The 22,565-nt window shown below is 41.2% G+C and overlaps 2 protein-coding genes across 6 annotated transcripts in view; both read left to right on the forward strand.

Annotated features, from left to right (window-relative positions):
• The window catches only part of LOC122776381 (receptor-type tyrosine-protein phosphatase zeta-like), a 940,026-nt gene that overhangs the window by 770,603 nt on the left and 146,858 nt on the right, over window positions 1–22,565 (forward strand). The gene's annotated exons all lie outside the window — the stretch shown is intronic.
• LOC122776390 (metabotropic glutamate receptor 8-like) overlaps window positions 1–22,565 on the forward strand; it is an 81,004-nt gene that overhangs the window by 1,598 nt on the left and 56,841 nt on the right. Inside the window, exons 1-2 of one of the 2 annotated variants that reach the window (XM_044036907.1) lie at window positions 264–297; window positions 1,920–2,725. In XM_044036907.1, the coding sequence (XP_043892842.1) occupies window positions 2,183–2,725 (543 nt within the window). In that variant the 5' untranslated portion in view covers window positions 264–297; window positions 1,920–2,182. Of the gene's footprint in view, window positions 1–263; window positions 298–1,919; window positions 2,726–22,565 lie in introns of those variants that run through there. The other variant, XM_044036906.1, reaches the window with a different exon arrangement.

Consider the following 22,565-nt stretch of genomic DNA (forward strand, 5'->3'; position numbering starts at 1 on the left):
AGGATTTTGGGCTTAAGGGTTTGATGGGACACTTGGAACTGTACAAAATGTCCCTGTCAAAAGAGGCTTTCAAACATTCTTCTTCTACTTTCTTGTTTAATGGCAGGTGGCAGTACATCCAACTAGTATGACGGGGTTTATTTTTATCCATTATTTAAATCACTTTTAGATCGAATTCTGGAGAAAATCCTGGTTGTGTATCACTACAAAGTCTGTCCATACCCCCACCCAGTCAAGGACACTTGGTTTGTTCCACTTCCTGCTTGAAGAGCATAAGAAGCCATCTTAGCTGATTGTGTAAGTGAACACATAACAAGTCAGTTCAGAAATCAACCATGAACCCAATAAGCCGAGACATTTGCAACAGGTAAAACAGTCATAATTCCACCAAACTGTTTTTACTTGAGTTGAAGTTGAACTTTGCTGTTTCCTTCCTCTAGCCTTGTGTTTTTAAATTAAGCTAAGCTAAACTGAGACTGATATCCATCTGATGTTAATTTAAGTGTTCCTGCTCCTCTTACTGAAGTATTACCTTAATGATTTATTTTAGTTCAAATCTAGTTCTATTAGAGCTTTTCCACAGCAGACCTTTAGGTAAACTCAACATATTGTTATTGATGCCTCTTTTCTCCGGAGTCTTGATTAAATGTCATTAGGAACACATGTGTGTATGTCTGCTGTGAAAAGGTTCCATTTAAAACACGCACTGCCGATGTCACCTCATAAAAGGCTACATTCGGATCATCAGACTGAACTGACTGATTTTTTTGCATAAAAACATGCACGAAGCGCAATCATTGACACAGTCAATCAGCCTCTTTTATGCACATTTCTAACCCAGATGTGCTTAAAACACCTGAATGGAAACACAGAAAATCTGGGAAAAGTCTTGAAATATCCCGTTAAAGTTTTCACGCTTGAAGGAGATGGAAGAGTCGAAAAAAGGACAATGCAGATGAGGGGATACTTGGAAATGATGCGACTGAAACGTCCCTTGTGCTTCCGCATTTCACTTAAGTGGAAAAACGGCGCATGAGAGGTGGAGTGTGTGGACGGATATGGAAACCACAACATTCCTTCACGTGCACACAGTAAATATCACTTAAATAATAGAAGGAAGCGGCAACAAAACACAACATTTATCCTCAGCTACTGGGGCTCTTTATTTAAATTAAATTGCACCTTGTAGCAGCGCCGCCTACTGTTTATCTCAATTAACTAACTACCAATATTTACTTCACAGCAGTTGATGGAAACACACACAGCAATACTTAAGTGTTTACTTTACTGGTATCTTCTATGTGAGATACATTTTAAAACTCGGTTATCACTTAAATAATGAGTGACATTTTGTTGTTGTTGTTGTTGTTGTTGTTGTTGTTGTTGTTTTTGGTCGTGTGTGTAAAAAGGTATCTGTGTGTGAGTGTTGTTTGAGAAGACTGTGAATGATCGCAGAGAATGTTTGACATTCTTAAAAGCAGACTCAAGACCGGGCCACACGGTTGGTGTAGTGGTTAGCACCCCGGGTCCGCAACCTGGTCAGAACAAGTGCCTTTCTGCATGGAGTTTGCATGTGTGTGTGTGTGGGTTAACTCCGGGTTCTCCGGTTTCCTCCCACAGTCCAAAGACCTGCAGATTTGGGGATTAGGTAAATTGGACACTGTAAATTGACATGTAAACAACATGATTTAAATCCTTACATTAACAGGTGCATCATCGGTGGTGACTGTGCCGAAGTTAACCTTTCTGTCGCAGATATTGAGAGAGTTTGTTGTGTTTTTTGAACTCTCTGGTGTTTGGCATTGCTGTGTATCGCTGCTGTAAAGTTGAGATCTAACCCCAGAGGATATCTGGTTCAGAAAAGCCTTGATTATTGGTCACGTATTCATAGCTTTATCTTCTGTTTTGATCTCCAACAGGTTTCTGGAAGAATGTGAAATTGGAGGTGCTGAGACTTTAAAGCTTTGCCACATCTATTACTTCAGACGGGTATGTCGGACACAGGTACCTGTAGCACTGAAAACCCCTGGGATTGGCGTTTTGTTGGTGCCCGCTGTGAGTGACCTAGCCCTCGAGACGAGGGAAATCCATCGACTGGCTTGTCCCGTTTCTGCCACACAGCATACACCGCCTTCCTCTCTGTCGACTGTGATTATATCACTGCTGCCCAACTCACAGCAACATGGTGAGGGGTTCAAAGACCCCGATTGTCTCCAGCTACTGCTTCCTCTTTCTGCTGATGCTTAAGAGCTGCTGGTTGTTAGGCTCCACCTCGCAGAAGCCTGTAGTACTGGTGGACTCCCAGCAGCCCCAGCAGGAGTACGCACATTCTATCCGGCTGGATGGGGACATAATCCTAGGCGGCTTGTTTCCGGTGCATGCTCGTGGTGAGAGGGGTGTGCCGTGTGGTGAGCTGAAGAAAGAAAAGGGAATCCACAGACTTGAGGCAATGCTGTTTGCCATCGACCTCATCAACAAGGACCCGGAGCTGCTGCCCAACATAACTCTCGGGGCACGGATTCTGGACACATGTTCACGTGACACCTATGCTCTGGAGCAGTCGCTCACCTTTGTCCAGGCGCTCATCGAGAGGGATGGTTCTGACGTGCGCTGCGCAAATGGTGACCCACCCATCTTTGCTAAACCGGATAAAGTGGTGGGTGTCATTGGGGCGTCGGCCAGCTCTGTGTCAATAATGGTGGCCAACATCCTGCGACTGTTCAAGGTAAGAAAACACTGTTGAGCGACTTTACTGTGTGTGGTTAAAATCGTGTGCTTGCTGCTGTACTGTGGTTTGTAGTAGTGCCTGACCCTTCACAGACATGTTACATATGCATTTATGTTTGCATAGATGAAAACATACACACGATAAATACTTTGATTAACATACATCTGATTTCTGGTATTATTCTGCCTTGGTGTTTGTGAAGAGGAACAATGTCTGTGAAGGTTCTCGGTCATCCAGGTCATAATCATCATTCATCTTAACTCAAACACGTCCAGTCATCTACAGCTAACTACAGAATATAAAGGGGGAAAGTGTAACATGGGAAATTGAGCTCAGGCAAATCACTTCTTGTGCTCACCACATTTTTGATATGATATCCAAGCACTAACGTTCTGAGAAAGGATGTAATCGGCATTGTGTGAATGTAACATATTTGTTTATGTTAAAGAGCAGCTTTAGTGTTTATACAAAACATAGTAAAACCTTTTTTTTTATTGACATCCTAACAAATGGTGATTGATGATGTATTGTACACGTGTGTATGTGTGAGTGACACATGTGATCACATGTGATCTGGAGTGGACAATGTAAAGTCTGCAAAGCCTCTTTTGCATCCTACACAAGAAACATGTTGAAACACACAAGAAACACACTAGAGGATTTTCAAATCTGACTTGATTTAAAAAAATGTGGGAGACCAGTGATTGGGAGTGGACAATGCAAAGTTTGCCTGTGAACACATGGTATTAAAGCAATACGCCATCAATGACCAGATAATCTTTATACCCCGTTTGAGTTTACAGATGTGTCTGATGTCACTTTACCTTTAGGAGGACGGTGGTGTGAACCACACTGAACTGAAGGAAACAATTTAAATGTAATCATTTTGTGGTTCTGGGAAGAACCACACAGGATCTATTTTAGCACATCCACAAAAATATCAATTTCTTACTGATTTGACAGCTTCAACACAGTGTACAGCATGAATAGAGCTGCACAATTAAAGACAAAAGTCACACTCTTTATGAGATAATATGGAGGAGATGGAATGCAGTAAATCTGAACAACCTACATATAACCGGGAGCTCTTACCTGCTTATTTGGTATAAAAAGTGTGAGGCACAGCAGAAATATGTACTTGGCAAATTGTGCTGCAGACTGGTCAACAACAGACTCGAAACATCACAAGCCTCTTTTTCCTCCTACACAAGAAACATGCTGCACAATATGGAGAGAGTCTATGGATGAGTGCCACATAAGTAAATTCAAGTGTGCACGCAAACCCCAGACTCGGCTGCAAGAGGCTTTTGCTTGCAGCAAAATGTGTGGCACAGTATCGCGGTAATAAGAGCAGAGAACAGTTGCTGTTCCCGCTCAACATCTGAAAAAGAAACCGTTTACTCTGGTGAAAGGTGCAAGTAACACGTTTTTAAGACATGAACTGAGCTTTTGGTCATAGGTCCAGTGATGAATTATATTATAATATATTATATATCCCAGCTGTTACCTCTTCTGATTTGATGTGTGCACAGCTCACAGACCAAATTCAGCTGCCCTGAATTAGAAATGAGCTGTATGATTCATGTGCGTGTATGAGACGCACCAGCTTAATGAGGACAGTCCCACATCATCACTAAACTAAAATTAGGTGGAGTTGCCTCTGGGTGAGGTAGTAGGTGTGTGCTGATGCAGAGGTTTCCTTCGCCTGCTTCAGCATCAGGATTCTTACAGAAAACACAAATCCAACTGCATTTAATCCAGCAACATAATCCAGGCCGCTCACTATTTCCACTCTTACTTTTATGATTCCAGTATTTCATTATATGTAAATATTGAAATGCTTATTCAGAGTTTTCAGATCCAGCTGTTTTTTTTTCTTTCACCAAAAGTTACTTGCAGCCTTCTCAGCAGATGTGTGAGAAATGTGCTTTGTAACCAGTGACGTAACAGACGCGACGAGAATGTTGCGCGTGGATTTAAAGGGAAGGTTCAGCTTGAAATTTGGTTTCTTACATGTATCTGAATGGTACAGTCAAGTGTATTTCCACCCTCTTCTACGTCATGGCACTCGTGAGTGGTTGATGCCCTGTCGACTCCACCTCCCCCTGCAATTGGTTTAACTCATGAGCACACGTTTACACTTTACTTTTATCGAGATAATTGCGACAAATCAAAAGATAAAGGTGGTGAAAAGGAGTGGAGAAACGCAGTCAGCACATTCTGGGAGGCTTTAAATATCTGTGCAAATGATTTACCTCGCACAGTGTCGGGACATGTGGACGCTGAGAGTGTTTTTCACCCTTTTGTATAAGTGTTAGCTGCTAATATTACACAGTGTGCGCTCACTGCTGACACAACACAGGAGCACAGCAGCAGATGGTTTGTGTGGGGGAGCGAATGCATCATCTGCTGGACTAAAGGAAAGTTGTTAAAAGTTGTTCAGAAGTTTGCTTGTTCCGTGTTTGGGTTTTACGTGCAGTGCTGTCATTTTACACACCGTTACAAATGTAATCCAGTTGAGAGCATAGCTGTAGTTTACAGATATACACACAAACTGCTGTGAAAGTATCACTTCATTTCTTAATTTATTCTTAATCCATAATAATGACATAATATTGGTCTCAAATGATGTGAGAATTGTCACAGTCTTCTTTCTTTTTTTGTGACTCGATCTTATTTGTTTCAAAAGTCATGACATTTGTTTAAGACCTTACTCGAATAACCTGGAAGTCCGAATATTCTTTTCATGATAAATGTCCAGTGCAATCAGTAAAGACAGTATTATTACAACAGGTGGACAAACGTCCACACTGCGGCGTCACTAACTACTAGTAAATGCTTCCGTTTGCTTCATCTTTATTTTTATTGGCTTTTATCAGGAATGGTTGGGGGTGTTTCGCTGTAGTAGATGCAAGAGACTGTATCCACTTCAGTTCTGTATTCAGCCTTTCATATTGTCCGACCATATACATCTCATTAAATCAGTGTTTCTGTCTAATGAGAAGTTTAATAACACGATAAAGTCCTGAATTAATCTGGGGGTGAAACCGTTGATCCTCTACATATTATTGCTAATTTGAAGCGTCAATCAGCGGATACTATCCAGATTACCAGAGCGCTTTGTTGTTGTTATTCTTCAAAAAAAGATGGAAAGAGGTTGGATAATGGAATATAATCAAAGACAATTTACTCATTGTTGTGGTAATTCATTAGCATGACTGATTTTAACAACCTAATTAGGCTGTCCAAAGCCATTGTCCTCCATGTGTGATAGTCACTACTAATAAACTGACAACTTTTTAATAACCCACTCAGATTGTAAAACATTATGATCATCTACAGTTGAAGCAAATAAAGCCCCGGTACAGTGGCCCCTGAAGTGCAAAATACAATGACAAGTGGAAGAATGGCAAATAAGAAAAAAAACTCTTGACTGTGGCACCACTGTCACACCCAACAGTGATCATCCGCCAGATTCTGATGCTTTTCACACTGGAAATTTGAATATGACTCAATATTAGACGAGCAAAAAAACCTCTGAATGCATAGAATAAATATGGACGCACAAAACATTAGAAGAAAACCTACAAGTAAACTCCAAATATCAGGATAAAAACCACTGCATTTTCATCTCATTTTAATGTTGGATTTCTGCTGGTTTGTTGTAGGGAAAACCTTTGCTCAGAGGTTCTTGGGCAGCAGTGGCTGTGGTGGTTTTGCTGGTTCATTATTCAGGTCATCTGAGGGCTTTGCTCTTGTCCTGCCTGTCTGCTCCGACATGTGGCCAAACGCATCTGTGATGTACGACTTGGTGACTCACAGCGTGAAGAGACGCTGACGTGCAGATGGTAACCTGACATTTATTTGGCTGCAGATACATTTTTTTTTGCCTGAATGAATCTGTCGGAGGAAGAAGAGGAGCTGTCACGTCAGGAGGCTCCCACATAAGTGGCGGAGCCTTCTTCTTCTTCCTATTCTTCTTCCTCTGTACACACTTCACTCTTAGTTTGTGTTTCCTCCACACTCCCACACTCGTCTCTTCCGGTTCCCTGCTCAGCCTTCACATCTCAACGTGTCAGCGGCGCAAACTATTGTGAGAGGAGCCTTTTATTCTGCAATCAGTGCCAGTTGTTGCTGTGTGACAGGGCAGGACCTTGATTAGTCAAGCTTGAGTTGCTCTGAATACTCATTATGTCTATAATGTGTCAGAAACTTGTGGAACATGTTGATCCAAACACCATCAGGATATTAAAACATCATGCAGCAAATACACATCTCAGAATGTTTTGGTGTTTATTATCAATGCGTTCTTGGCCTGGTAAAAGGCAGGGCCTTTTGAGGGCGAGGGGAAAAAGAAACAAAATAAAACAAGATAGTATAAACACTAGAGTAAGGAAACAGCTAAAATTCACGCACATGTTTAGTCTCAAAGATGGTTTGAAATCATTTGTCAGCTGTTTGAAGGACTTTCATATCTTCTGATGCATCTGTTGCCTGGATTGCTGTTCCTCTGAATGTTCCTGGGTATGTTGTCCAAAGCGTAGCATAGATGGATAGACCACACCCATCTCGACGAGGGGGCGTGTCCCCTGTGTTTTAACTTCTATAAAAATTTAAATTAAAAATCCATGGAAAAATATGTGAAAACAACACAATTATCTTCCCCAGTACAAGTGACTGCCCATGGTATTGTTTCAGAACCATGGACAGCGTGTTTTGTGAGAAACTGACAGTCATGAAATCCCCTCTCTTCTCTATGGGTCACTGACACTGATACACAGACACAAAACATACAACCCTCATGTGGAGGATAAAGCTGTAGAAGATGGATGTGTGGAAGGGTACAAATGTGCAGATCCATCCACACTACCTGGCAACCTTGAGTCCCCGGGGATGAGGCAGACAATTCTGTTAAACATTTTGAATGTGGATTGCAGTTTCTGTTTCAAACGCTAGCTGCATATTATACATTTTGCCCCTTTAATACTGTTCTTTCTGTAGAATTGTTTGGATACGTAAGATCATATAAAAACTGTAACCCCATGTAAAAGATCCTGAAATCACATGTGGAAGATAAATTAGTATCCACGGTCTTTCTGTAACCGTACGGTGCATTTACTCGCAAAATTAATCCAGGCTGAATTTGGTTCTGAAACTTGAATTGACCACCAGTCACTTTGCTGTATGTGTGCACTGGTCTGAGGTGTCACTCACACACATCCTGCATGACGATTCCGGCTGCCGATGGTCACATGATGCTGGGTCAAACGCGTCGAGACGCTTCTTTCTGAGCCTCGGGATCCTGATGTCGCATCGTGTCTTCACCAGCATTGTTCTGCTAGATCATTATCAACTGGCTCCTCATATCGTCGGTTCATGTCTCTCTGCAGCAGTTGAGTGTTGCCATGACGTTTTGGGGTTAAGCTGTAGGAGGACTGTGCTCTCCAGTTTGCCCCAGGAAGTAATGCTTGCTGGCAGGCGTCTGTCGACACTTCTGCTCCCGAAAACCGACCACCACTGACTTGTGCTTTATGAAAAGCAAAATCAGACATTAGATAACAGTTCTGCTTAAATGATCTATTCAGCCCATTTTATATTATGTGTTATTACTCAAACAGCTGGAACAAACTGGCAAATGATTAGTATAATCAGGAGTACGTTGAGCTCCGTGGCTGTGATGATTTAGTGCTCGACTTCATCTCCTGTGATGGGAATTTGTCCATCATAAAATTGCAAAAATTGTTTCTCAGCAGCTTCTGACATCAAACTGACAAAGGTGTAATTAATTAATACCAGAAAATAATAAGCTTAGTGATGATAGAAATTAATTGAGGTAGTAGAGAGCAGGGTTGAGTGTTAGAGTCCAGCCCTGAAAACTACAGTATTTTGCATGTACTATGACTTTGTTGACCCACTGAAGTGAAAGTGATTTAATGCTGTGTGTCCTCGGCCTCCTAAAGAGCTAAAATCTGTTCAGAATGATCGATGTTTCTTCGTTTCCGGCTGAAAATGAGAAAGCGAGCACTGTTTCTGAATGATTTCCAAGTCTTCTTAACTCATCCACTCTTTCCTTATCACGCTGAGCTTGAGCTCAGCAGGAATCTGCTCCTAACTGAGTATCGCATCTCACAGAAACATGATCCCTTGTTACACAGTTTTTTCTCAAATTTCTCAAACTGAGGTCTCAAAAGATGTTCAGTTTGTCCATTGTGGGCTATTGTAGAAACATAATGGTCCAAAATGGTAGCCTCTGTAAAACTAACCTGTCTCATGATGTAAATATGAAAGGCTCATTCTGCCGTAACGGAAAACCCACTGGACCTTTGATATTCAGAGAGAGTCATCACTTCATGACACTGAGCCTTCAAAATGTCAGTCAGTCATCATCTAACCGCTTTATCCTCCACCAGAGGGTCGCGGGGGGTGCTGTGCCAATCTCAGCTACATCGGGCGATAGGCGGGGTACACCCTGGACAGTTCGCCAGTCCATCGCAGGGCCACACACACAACTAGAGACAAACAACCATTCACTCACACACTCACTCCTATGGTCAATTTAGAGTGTCCAGTTCACCTATTCCCCACATTGCATGTTTTTGGACTGTGGGAGGAAGCCGGAGAACCCGGAGAGAACCCACGCACACACGGGGAGAACATGCAAACTCCATGCAGAAAGGCCCTTGTTCCAACCGGGGTACGAACCCGGGTCTTCTCGCTGCAAGGCGAGAGTGCTAACCACTACACCACCGTGTGGCCCCCTTCAAAATGTCTGATAGTAAATTGATCTTCAATTCATTTTCTGCTGCTAGCTGCAGGAGAATATTGTGATGTTTTTTTTTTAGAAATGTCTCACTGACCAGGACTTACTGTCCATCACACATCAGATGTGTTCTCTGTCCCATCATCCTCTACAGCATTCCCTCAACACAGATGCTCACTGGTCCTGACAGCTTCCCACTGCTAATTGCACTACTAAGCCTTCCTCCCTCCCTCTCCATCCCTCCCTCTCCCTCCCTCATCCCCCACCCTCTATGAGACAAGCCTCCAGTCTGACTGCAGATCAGCTGACAACCTGCTGCCTGTCATCACACTGTCACTGTCACACAGAGACGCTGAACATACCAACAGCTCGCGCTGCAAGTTACTTCTTTTCAGAATTACACTAGTAGAATAAAAATGGCAACTGATATTTATTCAGCAGTCGCTCCTCATTTGTCTGTTTTTGAAATCCTCCTCCATAGTTTACAGAAATGTGTTTATAAAAGCAGATGCTTTCAGAATCTAGATGTCCATCACATGTCTGTGCGTGTGTGTGTGTGTGTCAAGTCTGCGATGTCTCCAGCCAATCAGAAACCAGGATAGGATTACAACGGAATGCACCTGGAGTTCATGAGAGAGAAGAAGAGTGAGAAGAAAAAAATACAGCATCAAAGATGTGACAAAGATGAGAGAAATTTACTTCATAAGGAACTCTTATGAAGTATTACAATTATTCTGCTTGTGTGCATTAAAATGCCATTTTCTCAGCAGTGCATTTGTGCCTATGAACACATTTCATGAGTCACTAAAACCTTTACAGCCATTTGGCAGCTTCCTCTTGTAAAGTGTTCCAATTCAGCTTTGTTCTCTTCGTTGTGTAAGATTTGTGAAACTGTGTGCCGAGTTTTACTCATACACATGTTTTAAAACCTGTCCAGTGTGAGGTTGCATAGTCTGACAGAGGAAATCAAGTGCTTGCTAATCATGAAAGAAAGAAGGAACATTAAAAGCTGTAGAAAGAAGTCCCCTTCAGGTTGACGTGTGTCCACTGAGTGAAATGGTTCAGTCCGTATTTTTGTGTGTTTCCATTAGGAATAATACCAAAACAACCGACCCCAACCCCTCCCTTTTTGGTACCAGGGTAAAATGGTATGGTCCGGGGTGAAGTTAGACCGGTGTTTCTTCAACGCCCACAGTCTGTTGTCATACATAGCTTGACGTGTTGACGCCAGCCACAAACCGACCTAGAAAAAAATGAGCTGCTGGATGTCCTCCATTGTTGTGTTGTTCTCTGCTGTGTCGTGTTGGATGTCGTTGTTCGTTGTCGTCGCAACGGTACGACGTCACGCTTTGCATCTTGCTGACGTGGCCATTGATCATAGCGCACACACCCTGCCTACCAAGTAAAGGTCGAAGCTTTGCCTGACCCAGGGCTTTATCATTCCAAAACGCACCTTACTGTAAACACAGCCTAGCAATGGGATGGCTGGTTTGCTCTCCTAGATAGTAGATCAACGCATACAATGTCTTCTGTGAGCGGTGAAATCTGGCTGGAATCTGCAGCTTTGATGTGTAAAACTCCATCCTCTTCAGTTTGTCAGCTGGTGCACGGTCACGCAGCGTCTCTAAAGATCTTACAGTGGAATTGTTTTTGGCTTCAAAGGCCAAACTGACAACTTTTGTTGATCACCACAGTAAACGGGGCCGACCCTTTTCCCTCCTGCATCCTCATCTCTCGACCTGTCTGTCTGTTTCCATACGGCTGACGTGCAGGTACAGCATCACTTGTTGTTTGGCCTCAAATGCCTCCCTCATAACAGAAAAGTGGAGGCTTTTTTGTGTGGAGAAGAAACCCAAAATGCAGAATACCAGCAAGCTGGCCAAAAAACAAAAATCTCATACATACTGTTAAACTGCTTCCCTGAAGACCAAGTCTCCAGCTCCCTGTTGGCTGCAGGAAGATGGAGGCTCATCTAACTGAGGTGCAGGGTGTTAAATGTGTGAGAGATGGACTGCGAACAAAGTGTGTTCACTAGCTGTGTTCAGTACCTGACAAACTGCATCAGGCTAATCAGTGAAAGGGAAAACTAAGGGAGACTTTTCAACAAACAACCATCAACTGTATATAAAAAATGGATAGACAATAATGTGCAAACATCTCAGGGCACGTTGTGAATGTGAATGAAAAGTAGTATCCGCAAACTTTCAATACCTATGTTTCCATGGACACAAGTAATTGGAATAAAAGCCTGATCGGAGTTGAAATATGTAAACATGCCAATCTAAAAACTGTCTGACACACATAAACGTGACGTATTTCCGTTTTGTTGCTGCTGGAAAAGGGTGAAAACATGGCTGGAGCAAAAAAACACTGGCCGACAGAACTCTGAAATGTAGGACGTCTTGCCAGTTGAAAGGATGGGAAAATCAAGCTGTTCAAACCAGTCCATGGGGTATTTCCATTCCAAAAAAGAATAATGAATAATAAAGAATAATCCGTCTCATTTTCCTCCTCATCTGTCTGTGACTTTTTTGTCTGTCCATTATTCGTTCTTGGAATGGAAATACACCGTGGACTGGTTTGAACAAGTTGGTGTTCCTATCCTTTTCAACTGTCATATATATATATATATATATATATATATATATATATATAAGCACACATATATATATCTATACACACATATATATGTGTGTATATATATATATATATACACATATATATATGTGTATATATATGTATGTGTATGTATATATGTATGTATGTATGTATATATATATATATAATATATATGTATATATATGTGTGTGTGTGTGTTACTACTACCTTTTATTGAATAGAAACCCTGGGAAGAGGAGATTCTCTCACAGCATGTCAGCAATTCTATGTCCTTGAATTTGCAGCGTGTCACCACCCCATTTAATGCTCCAACACCAAAATGTCATACAGATGACAAAACCCTAAAGTTTTTGAGATGAATTTCCAAATTCAAAGTTTGAAAAGTGTGCCGAAAAGCTTTGCTTAAGCTTCTGTAAAAATTATCTTTTGTGGAAATCAGTGGGGGCGACCATGGTGCCATTCCACAGCACTTGTGCGGTCTGAAATGTAAAATACATGTTCAACTAAAAATCGTTTTGTAATGCCTCTTTTCTTGCTAAACAGCCACACTTAACATCCCATTGTTTCTCTTTAAAAGTGCTAATTTTCTTCTTCTTCCCTTGTCTTTAACGGCTCCAGTCCAGCACTCACCCACACATAATGAGCCTCTGTTCTTGCCTCAGCAGTCACTCCTGTAACCCAGCAATTCATTCTGCCACCGGTTGGAGCCTATTTTTATTTAAAGAATGGACAGTAATTAGCTGAACCGAGCCACGTGCTCCGAGCTGGTGTAGGTTTCTAAAGGAGAGAAAGGTGAACAAAACTGCTGAAGGTATTGAAAAGAAGTAAGGATGCACTGTATGGCTGCAACGGTTAATTGATTCCTTGAATAATTGATTATTAATAGATTATGAAATTAACGAGTATTTTAATGACTAAAACAACCTCTCTGATTTTTCAGCTTCTGAAATGTGAATACGTTGTGGTTTCTTTGCTCCATAGAACAAAGAAATCATCAGAACTGGCATTTTTGAAACAAGACATTTGAGAGCATCCTCATTTCAGAGTTTGGGAAACATTGTATCAATATTTTTCAACATTTTGTGACATTTCATGGCAGAGACTCAATTGAGAGGATAAACGACAGTGTAATTATTAATAGTTGCAGTCCTAATGTGAAGTTCTGAGTCCATTCCTCTGTTTGAAATAACAAGTAGGCAGATGCCAATATTTTGTTTTGTTTTTGTCCTGGGAGACAACAAAGTGAAAATTGACTGATGGGGATGTTTGGCTGAGTCCTTCCTCTAAAGCCTGATTTACACTCCTCCTCCTTGATAATTGTTAAATTCAGTTGTCTCCATTTAATCACACACCATCCTCCAGCTGGCGCTTTACATTATATATATTATCCTGCTTGTTCCTGTCAGTTAGCTAATTGTATCCATGCCTGTGCTACTTTTTCTTCATTTCGACAATGAATGGATTTAATGAATTTGTTAATGCTAGTGCAGTGCCATTCAATGTCTGCCTTTTATTTGTGTATGTACTGTATGTGAGGGGGTGGGGGCAAATCTTTGCACCGCTCATACTGATGCCCTGAGTAAGTCACCCGCCAAGTTTACTTTAAAAAAACCGAATTATTGTCTTAAATTGGACTTTTAGTGACTACTAATCGAAGTGTACTCGCTCACTAAGAACAAAAATATTGAATAAACGGCATTAAGTCATTTTGTCAGACGTTTCACAACAGTAGAACCTAACGCTGTAGAATATCCCCGATGACACTCCTTGCATTTGATTTAATACATCTGTCCACAAAGGGTTGGATTTTACTGACAGTGACTCGACATGCTGCAGCTGCGAAGTAGAGAGGATTTGAATGAATTAGTGTGTCAAAACAGGATGAGTGTTAAACAGCAGAATGCTTTGTGACACGACTCTGTCGTTGAAATGATGGATTACGCGCCGCAAAGTTATATACATGAATACATTATACTGCTTTGTTCAGGACCACATTGTGAACATGGTGGCAAATGATAAGGCAGCAGAAAATGAAAATCAACACAAGGAGGCGTGTCTCTTCCAGAGTTCAAATTATTAGTTCAACATCTGAAAAACTGGAGAAAGCACAGTTTGGAGTTTCCCACAGTGTCAATACACTCCTCTATCTCACAAGGTTGAAAATGATTTTGCTACAAATCCTGAATTTGGATTCATGTTTGGAAATCTAATTTCTGTAGAGAGATGCTTCTCATTGTCATAAATCAAATTTGACAGGAAAGCTGGAACTAATGAGTGAGAGAAAAAGAAGATTAATGCTGTTAACTTTCCTGGCTAATGTCAAGGTGAACTGAAAAACCAACTGCATGTCACTTAGGCTAATTCAGATTTACACACACAATTCGTTTGAGTGTGAAAAAGCCGTGAGCGTCTGCATATGGTTTGATGGATGTTTCCGTGCGAGTGCTGAGAGATGATCATTCTCATATGCTGACATCTCCAGCCATGGCATCACATCTGAACGACCCAGCTTACCTGCCGGGAATCCTTGATAAATGATGGTCATTTTAGTCATTTTTTAGAAGTAACTCTTCTTCTTTCTTCCAGTAATTACCGGCAGGCTGTACTTCGGAGGGAGTACTGTTCTGAACAGTCTAAAGACCTTCAACGCAGTTCAGAAATGTGCGAAAGGAAGTGCCTAATAGTTTAGCTCAGTACCTAAGGTCATTTTCACACCTAATAGTCCTAATAGTAGACTCGGTACGATTGGGGGATGCAACATTCAGCTGTTTGCTTTTATTCTGCGCTTTAGTGAAAAGAACCAAACCTTTTGAGTAGCATATTCCCCTCCTCACCTGAGGCGGTGCTGCATCAAGAACTACTGAAGCAGAGACAAGAAAACTCAGTCATCTGTTGGTTCATGCAGGACAACTTCTGTTTCTGCCACATACGAGCAAAACATGGAGCTGCATCAAATCCTATCGGTCTTGGTTTTTTTTTTTTTATATGAACATACTACAAATTATACGCTCTCCCGGCTATTGTTCTACATGCGCGTAGGTTTTGGTTGTGTTTACCCACAATGCCCTGCGTTGTACTCCGCTTCCTGCATTTGGTTCACTTGAAGCTAACCGAGACCTACATTTTCAGGTGCAACAGAGTTCCGCTTGTGCATTCACACGTCCCCAAACAAAGAGGACTTTCCGAGCAAACGAACTAGGGTTTGATTAAGAAGGGCTGGCGTGAATAGTTAAATGAGTTCACATAATGCCGATTGAGCCAACAACTGACAACAGGGAAGCACAACAGCTGCATAGTGGTAGCAAAGCTAAATGGACTTCGGTCGGACTTTGGTTGAAAACACCAGGAACCGGCCATGAAAAGTACAGTAAAGAAACTGACCCCACTGCTACGACTGTAGCTTCTTGTAGATATGATCATATGATATTGAAAGTGCATGCAACACTCGTTGAACCCAAAGCAAAACACCCCAAACCAACTGCAGCTCCACGTTTCCTGGATGCTGCTTGGACAAGCGACGTTATGTGAGAAGACAGATTGAAGTATAGAGGAAACAAAAATGTAGTGTCTTGAACAACAGATGGCAAAGAGCTCTCTCTCTCTCTCTCTCTCTCTCTGTCTCCCTTTCACTCTCTCTGTGTATGTGTGAGAAACTGAGGAGGCAGGGGGAGAGAAGTGGTACATCATGATGTTGCAGTGTTTTGATAATTATTCAGAAGTCCACATGGGGATAAAAGTTCCTCACTGAAGTTTTAACACTTCACATCATCCCCTCAGGCAAAGCGCTGTCCAATCATAACATGAGGAACTGAACACTAGACTTGCATGGAAATGTGGATCCCATAAGGGTTCTACTCGGCCAGACGATATGAGCCCCAAACGGGTTTGTCTGTGCCTTCCATGGTGGCTCCCCCCCCGTGTTTGCCCACATGGGCTTCCAACGTGGGGCCCATGTTACTGAAACCACATGGGACCTGAATAATTTGCCCACTTCCAGCTCGTACCCACTTAGTATCCACTTAGTACTCTTTACAGGCTGCCTGGGTACTAAGTGGGACAGCTTGGTGTCAGGCCTCACCATGTTTCCCTGGATGCTGACTCTCTGGGTTAGACATTGAATTACTTGGACAAAGAGGTCATAAGGCATTGACGATCGGTCCATGTCTCCCGATGTCAGACCCATCTGTCTTAGCTCAGCCGTCGGGACATTTGGTGAATTAAAATCCATTCTTGGTGTCGGCTCTAGCACCTCAATGCTGACAACATTTGAGACCGGGATCAGCTAGCTGTGAAACAGAGGGGACACATCAGTGTCCTCAGTTTCATATTGGACAGAGCTCAGCACATCAGCAGAAGGTCTGGTGAATCCATCTATTTTTGGAGACTGTCTGGTTTCGGTTTCTCCGATGAAAAATGTAGCCCTGAGCAAAATCCGAGTCAGGCCCAGTATGTTATTTTGGGGTGGAAACGATACCGGGACATTTGTTCTGATACTCATACTTCAGACTTTGAGAGTCGGCTCAAAGGAAATGCATTTTAATCAGTGGGAGAGCAGCAGTGACAGCAAACATGATGCTGGAAATATGTTTTCATTACAGCTGATTTGTCAGTTTAATGTTGGGGAAGTTTGTCTAAATTATTCTGCTGACATCTCCATATTGTTAACATTTGATGAAATGATGCGGCTATGGGAAAAAAAAGAAAAAAGAAATACGGAGTCGTCCCCTAATTGTGATTAACAACCTCATCAGCTGATGTTCCGGGATGAAAAGTGCAGCGAAGACCTATTTTGTTTTTCCAAGTTCATGGAGGAAAACATGAAAGCTGACTTTGCAATGTTCAGATGCAAAGTTTTCCCCAGTGAAGTAAACGCTACTCCTGTGTGAAAGGTGGTTTGTGGTGTCAGTTCTGTTTCAAGTCAATAACGACTCTGTTGATGACATTTATTTAATATTTAACCAACACATTTTTCCCTGAGTGTGAGTATCCAAACACAGCTTCAAAAAAACATTTTACTCATATATTCCGTATCAACATTGCCATGGCACATATTCGTTCTCTGGAATATTTCCCACTTGGTTAATAAAATCAGTCTGAGTGACATTAGTGCATGATATTGGCGCCTGGAACCTACAAATACGTCTTCTCTCATTAAACGTTATTTAGACTTGTGAACAGAAGCCTTCCAGTCTGTTTTATAAGTAAATTTAAATTAAGGGAAGGAAATTATACATTTATATTTGAATATTGTAAAGTGAGAACAAATGTTAAAGAGATGTTAATGAGCTCAGAGATTAGTTCAAATTGTGTAGCTCTCTGTTGTGTTTCAGAAAAACCGTAAAAGCTAAAATAGTTGAGGGTTATTTAAATTAAGAAAATGTGAATTAAGTGTTATTGTATTTTTTTTTTAACATTTATTCAGTTCATTGTGCAGGTTAGGCCAAAATAATCCTTGAGCTTCAGCATATTCCTTTTTTCCTTCATTGATTTTGAGAATTTTATTTAATAGATTTTTTTCCAAAACAAACAAAATATTAATGATAATAATAATACTGTGGAAAAAAAAATACAAAAATGAAATAAAAAGAAACACAAAAGTACATACCAAGGACATTTTATTATAAAAATACGTCTGATGTTTTCCCCGTGAAGATGGAATCATCCCATCCCTAAAGCCTTCGATAAAAGTGCCTTTTGGTGCCAAGGTCTATAAACCCAAACCAGCAACAAACAGAGCTAGAGAAATAAAACCTGTCCAAATATAACTTTTCTCCCAAAAAAGTACTGTCAGAGGAAACTGAGTTGTTGATTTCTAAATGACCTTAATTCTTTGTTCTTTCATTTTGTTGGAAAACAATTAGTCGCAGTTTGTCTCCTGAACAAAGTATGGACATATACTGTATTTGTATTGAGACCTGCTTATAACCTAGTATGCATGAAGTGTGCTTCTTATCCTAACATATTTATATGCATTTTCATAAATAGGAAATGCACGTACTGTAGCTACAGAAGAGTATTACGGCCATAATAATAATTGAAAGAAGGAAAGAAAGTCAGAATTCTGACTTAGAAAAGACTTTAATCTCACAATTTTGACTTTTAAAGTAAGAATTCTGAGAAAAAAAAATCAGAATTGGCCTAATTCTGCTAATTCTGCTACCACCACTGACTGAATTAAATCAGAAATCTAAAACGACAGACCTTAGAACTATTAAAACATTGCAGTATTCACATGAGGAACGTGACTGTTTTCATGACTTATTCTTTTCAGGGTTGTGCTGGTGAACTGTGGGTGTCGTTCCCTTTCCAGTGTGTGTGTATGATCTGTTTGCTGCAGACACAGCTGCGTTTCAAAGACATCTGATATACATATAGTTGAGAGCGACCTGAGGCTGTGAGGACCCTCGTTTCACTCCTGAGTTTCTCCAGAGGAACTTGTAAAGGAAACACACGTTCTGATTTCTTTCTAAACACATGTTGAACTTCATCTCACCTTTTTCCCTCGTGAGCTTCAAAAGACTGTGAGCGTTTGAAGTCGGGTAAACCCAGGTTAATGTCGAGCCACGTGTTCTTCTCTCATGATGACTCTCACATTAGACTCTTGAGGATCTGATTGTGCTTTTAGACTGTTTTACCGTTTGTGCTCAGGTGTTGAAGGGCCGTTGTCTTCACCAGTTGGTTTGCATTGAAAGGTGCCTCACGATTTGATTATGATTCAGGGGCCAAGCTTCCATCTCTGTTTTAACAACAGTGCACTTGTAATGAGAAACAAGAGTTTAATCATTTCCTTTATCATTTATTAAACTAAATAAAAAGTAAACTGGAAATGTGAACGGAATCATGCTTTTAACAGCTCAGCAACATTAGCACCCGTGTGCCTCACATTCACATGTGACATTAGCCTTTGTCACACGTCGATTCAGAATCGTCCTCGTCTTAATCGTGGCGCATTGAAGAGTCAATGTTTTTTCCCCACCCCTAGTTTACATGAAGCTGTTCTTGTAATTTCATACAGATGGAGCAGCTTACTGTTGATTTTAATTCTAATGTTCCATAAATAAATAATGGAGCCTCGCTTCCCTCGCCTTTGTAACCGTTTATCAGTGGATTTCTTTTAGAGGCCTTTTTGCAAAGCAGACAAATGTGTTTTACTGTTAAGAACATTCTTAATTTTGTGACTCTTCTCATCAAAATTAAAATCAATTGAACTAACTCGCACTAAAACAGGTGGGACTCGTTAAATCAGGGTCAATAAGATCCTCCTCTGCTTAGACAAATTATGGGAATATACAGAGGCAGTGCTGACTGATGTTTGTATTTCATAAGAAGCTTTTAATTCCTAAAGTAATAGGTTTTTTTTTCTTAACATAATCAATATTACTTTGAAGATGCAAAAGATGTGTGTGTATACCTCCCCAAAGAGGAACGTCATTTTTGAAAGATAAAGGGCAAATTTAAAGCACAAATGAATAAATGACTCCTTCAGTTTAATTTGTGCATTTAATTTAAACAGGAAACCACCTCGAGGGTTGAGGTTTATTTCTATTCAGGGCTTTTTTACCAGAGCAGCAAGTCATTCCAATTCCACCCTGAATGCAGTTTGATGCGAGAGACACAGATTAGAGGAAACGGAGCAGCAACAGCGGGACTCACGTGGGACTTTGCCCCAAGGCCGACGCTGTTTGTTGTCCAGGGAAAGAGACTGATGACGGCAAATAGAGCCTTTACTTTAAATAAGATAATCAGAGTGCAGCGTGAAGGATGATGGACGGCTGCTGTCACTTAGATGGATTCCGTCTTTCGTCGTTCAGCCGCGCGGAAAGCTTGAGGCTGTCACAGGACGATGAACATCAGTCACTTGAAACACCCCAGGTTGGCAGAAAACAGTGAGCGTGTCCTGTCCTCAGATGTAAAGATGTCCACACGCTCACACACGCACACACACAGCAAACGCGTCCCTGTTTTTGTTTTTCCCAAGCTGTTTCTGTCCTATATAAACAAAGCTGGCTATAAAGCAAAGCTTGTCCGCTGTCTTTATATCGTAACGTTTCTGCCTTGTCTGTTAGTCTGTGAACAGCATAGATATTGATGAAATCAAAGTGGGGGTGTACAGTAGGTTATGGATGGTGGGGCTGAGTTTTGCATTCTCTGAACGGTTTTTCTAGTTCTATAGTTTCTGTTGGTTCATGTCAGTCATCATCAGAGCAGACTGACTGACAGGTCAGTGACAGACGGATTGACAGGACAGTCTTTGAGGTAGGAGGTCCGTGCTGTCTACTCAGATGTTTTAAATCATCGGCTCGTCACCATTTTATAGTCAGTCAGTCAGTCAGTCATCATCTAACCGCTTTATCCTCCACCAGAGGGTCGCGGGGGGTGCTGTGCCAATCGATAGGCAATAGGCGGGGTACACCCTGGACAGTTCACCAGTCCATCGCAGGGCCACACACACAGATAGAGACAAACAACCATTCACTCTCACACTCACTCCTACGGTCAATTTAGAGTGTCCAATTTACCTAATCCCCACATTGCATGTTTTTGGACTGTGGGAGGAAGCCGGAGAACCCACGCACACATGGGGAGAACATGCAAACTCCATGCAAAAAGGCCCTTGTTCCAACCGGGCCTCGAACCCGGGTCTTCTCGCTGCAAGGCGAGAGTGCTAACCACTACGACGTTTTCACATAACTGCTGTACTTGTAAATTGTAAATAGGTGTAACTTAGTCCTGAACCACACATTGGACCAACAAAAAATGGTTTACAATACATTCAGATTTTGGTTTTCACAAAAGAAAAAGCTATAAGCCCTTTAACACCTAGCCTCAAAATGTCCATCTGGACTTTTTTTTTATTTTAACCATAAAACGGACCAAAACATGTCCTGTGAGTAATTGCTTTGCCCATTTTTCCAGAATAACTTTCAATTTCTGGCAGTTATTTACAATTTACTGCATATTAAAATAGTGTATTAACAACTGAAAATGAAGAAAAACAAAGCATTGTATTTAGAAAAAACGCTGTAGTTGTACATGAACCCCAAGATTTAGCATGTTAAACTTGAAATTTTAACAGTATAAAACATATTTAAAATAAGAAATGTTGAGTTTTTGTCTCAATGTCCAAAAAGTGGAAACTATTGGCGTATTTCCACCAGCTCTACTCGCCTCGGCACGGCAAGATTAGGTTGCATCTCCACTACAAAAAAGTACCTACTTAACGTGGGCGGAGTCATCACTGCACGGCTGAGAGAAACTGCGATTTTATATGCGACACACACACACACACAAACTAGTGACTTTACACCAGACTCCTGTAGTTGTTGGAGATTAACCCACGTTTTTAGGATTGTTAAGTAAGTAAGTAAGTAAGTAAGTAAGTAGTTTTAACTGATCTATCAGTTCTGATCAGTTAGGCAGTCTGACCAGTCATCACATAGTACCTAGTCAGCATGCTTTTGGAACCTCGCTGGAGCAGGTAGTAAAAATAGTACCAGGTACTATGCTAGTGGAAACTCTACTTAAACTGTGGCGAGGCGAGTAGAGCCGTTAGTACAGGTGTTTTTCCCACTTTTTCCCTTTCTGGTGACAAAGACGCTGATTCGCCCGTTTCCCGCAAATAGTGCGAGTGAAATTACCGCAATAGCCACAGTTTGGCTTTTCTCGTGCAACTTCTCAGCTTTCACAAACCGTCCAAATGTTTCCGATGTCGCAAACCGTCACATAATTACGGTAATTCAAAGTGCACTTGCGCGAATGCATTGTCTGCGATACGCTTGGTTAAGGGTTGACGGATTCATTTTTCTGCCATTTTGAGGCCTCAGATGTTTCTGTGTCCAGACTACGTCACACCACACTGATGAAAAATGTTGTCCAATATGTGAAATAGGTTACAGTCCACTACTCTATCCACTACACCATAAAAAGGACATTATTTGTACCACAAAAGAGAGGGCGAGAGAGAGAGACTGTTATGTTATGTAATATTATACATAGCTATTTATTCATTACGTTTCTCATCGTCTTTTAAACATAAATAAAAGTAGTTGTAACATTTAGATAAATACACTTCCTGTGGTTAGAACCAGTGCAGTAATTCTGCATTTATTCTGATGCCTTATTTGGGATCATTATGCTTTCATGTTTCAGTTTTCAACCATGATGAAAGTTAAAAACCTTTCAACAGACTGTATGTTTATGATAGATATTGGATTTAATGTTCAGAACAGCTACTCTTTAAAAAAAGAAATAACAGCCCTTTGTGGAGCAGCGGCAGTAAAAAAAAAATAATGAACCACCAAATTACCTTCACTACATCTGTGTTTCCTTTGTTTGTGCGGGTGATTGCACCATTGTAAGCCTTGAGATATGTGTGTGCCAGGAGCAGATCAGCAGGATTTCCAGTTAGGCTGCTAATAAAAATGACAGTCCTCCAGTCACAACAGGGACTCCCTCAGA

Source organism: Solea senegalensis, linkage group LG10 (assembly GCF_019176455.1).
Source record: "Solea senegalensis isolate Sse05_10M linkage group LG10, IFAPA_SoseM_1, whole genome shotgun sequence".
Taxonomy (NCBI): domain Eukaryota; kingdom Metazoa; phylum Chordata; class Actinopteri; order Pleuronectiformes; family Soleidae; genus Solea; species Solea senegalensis.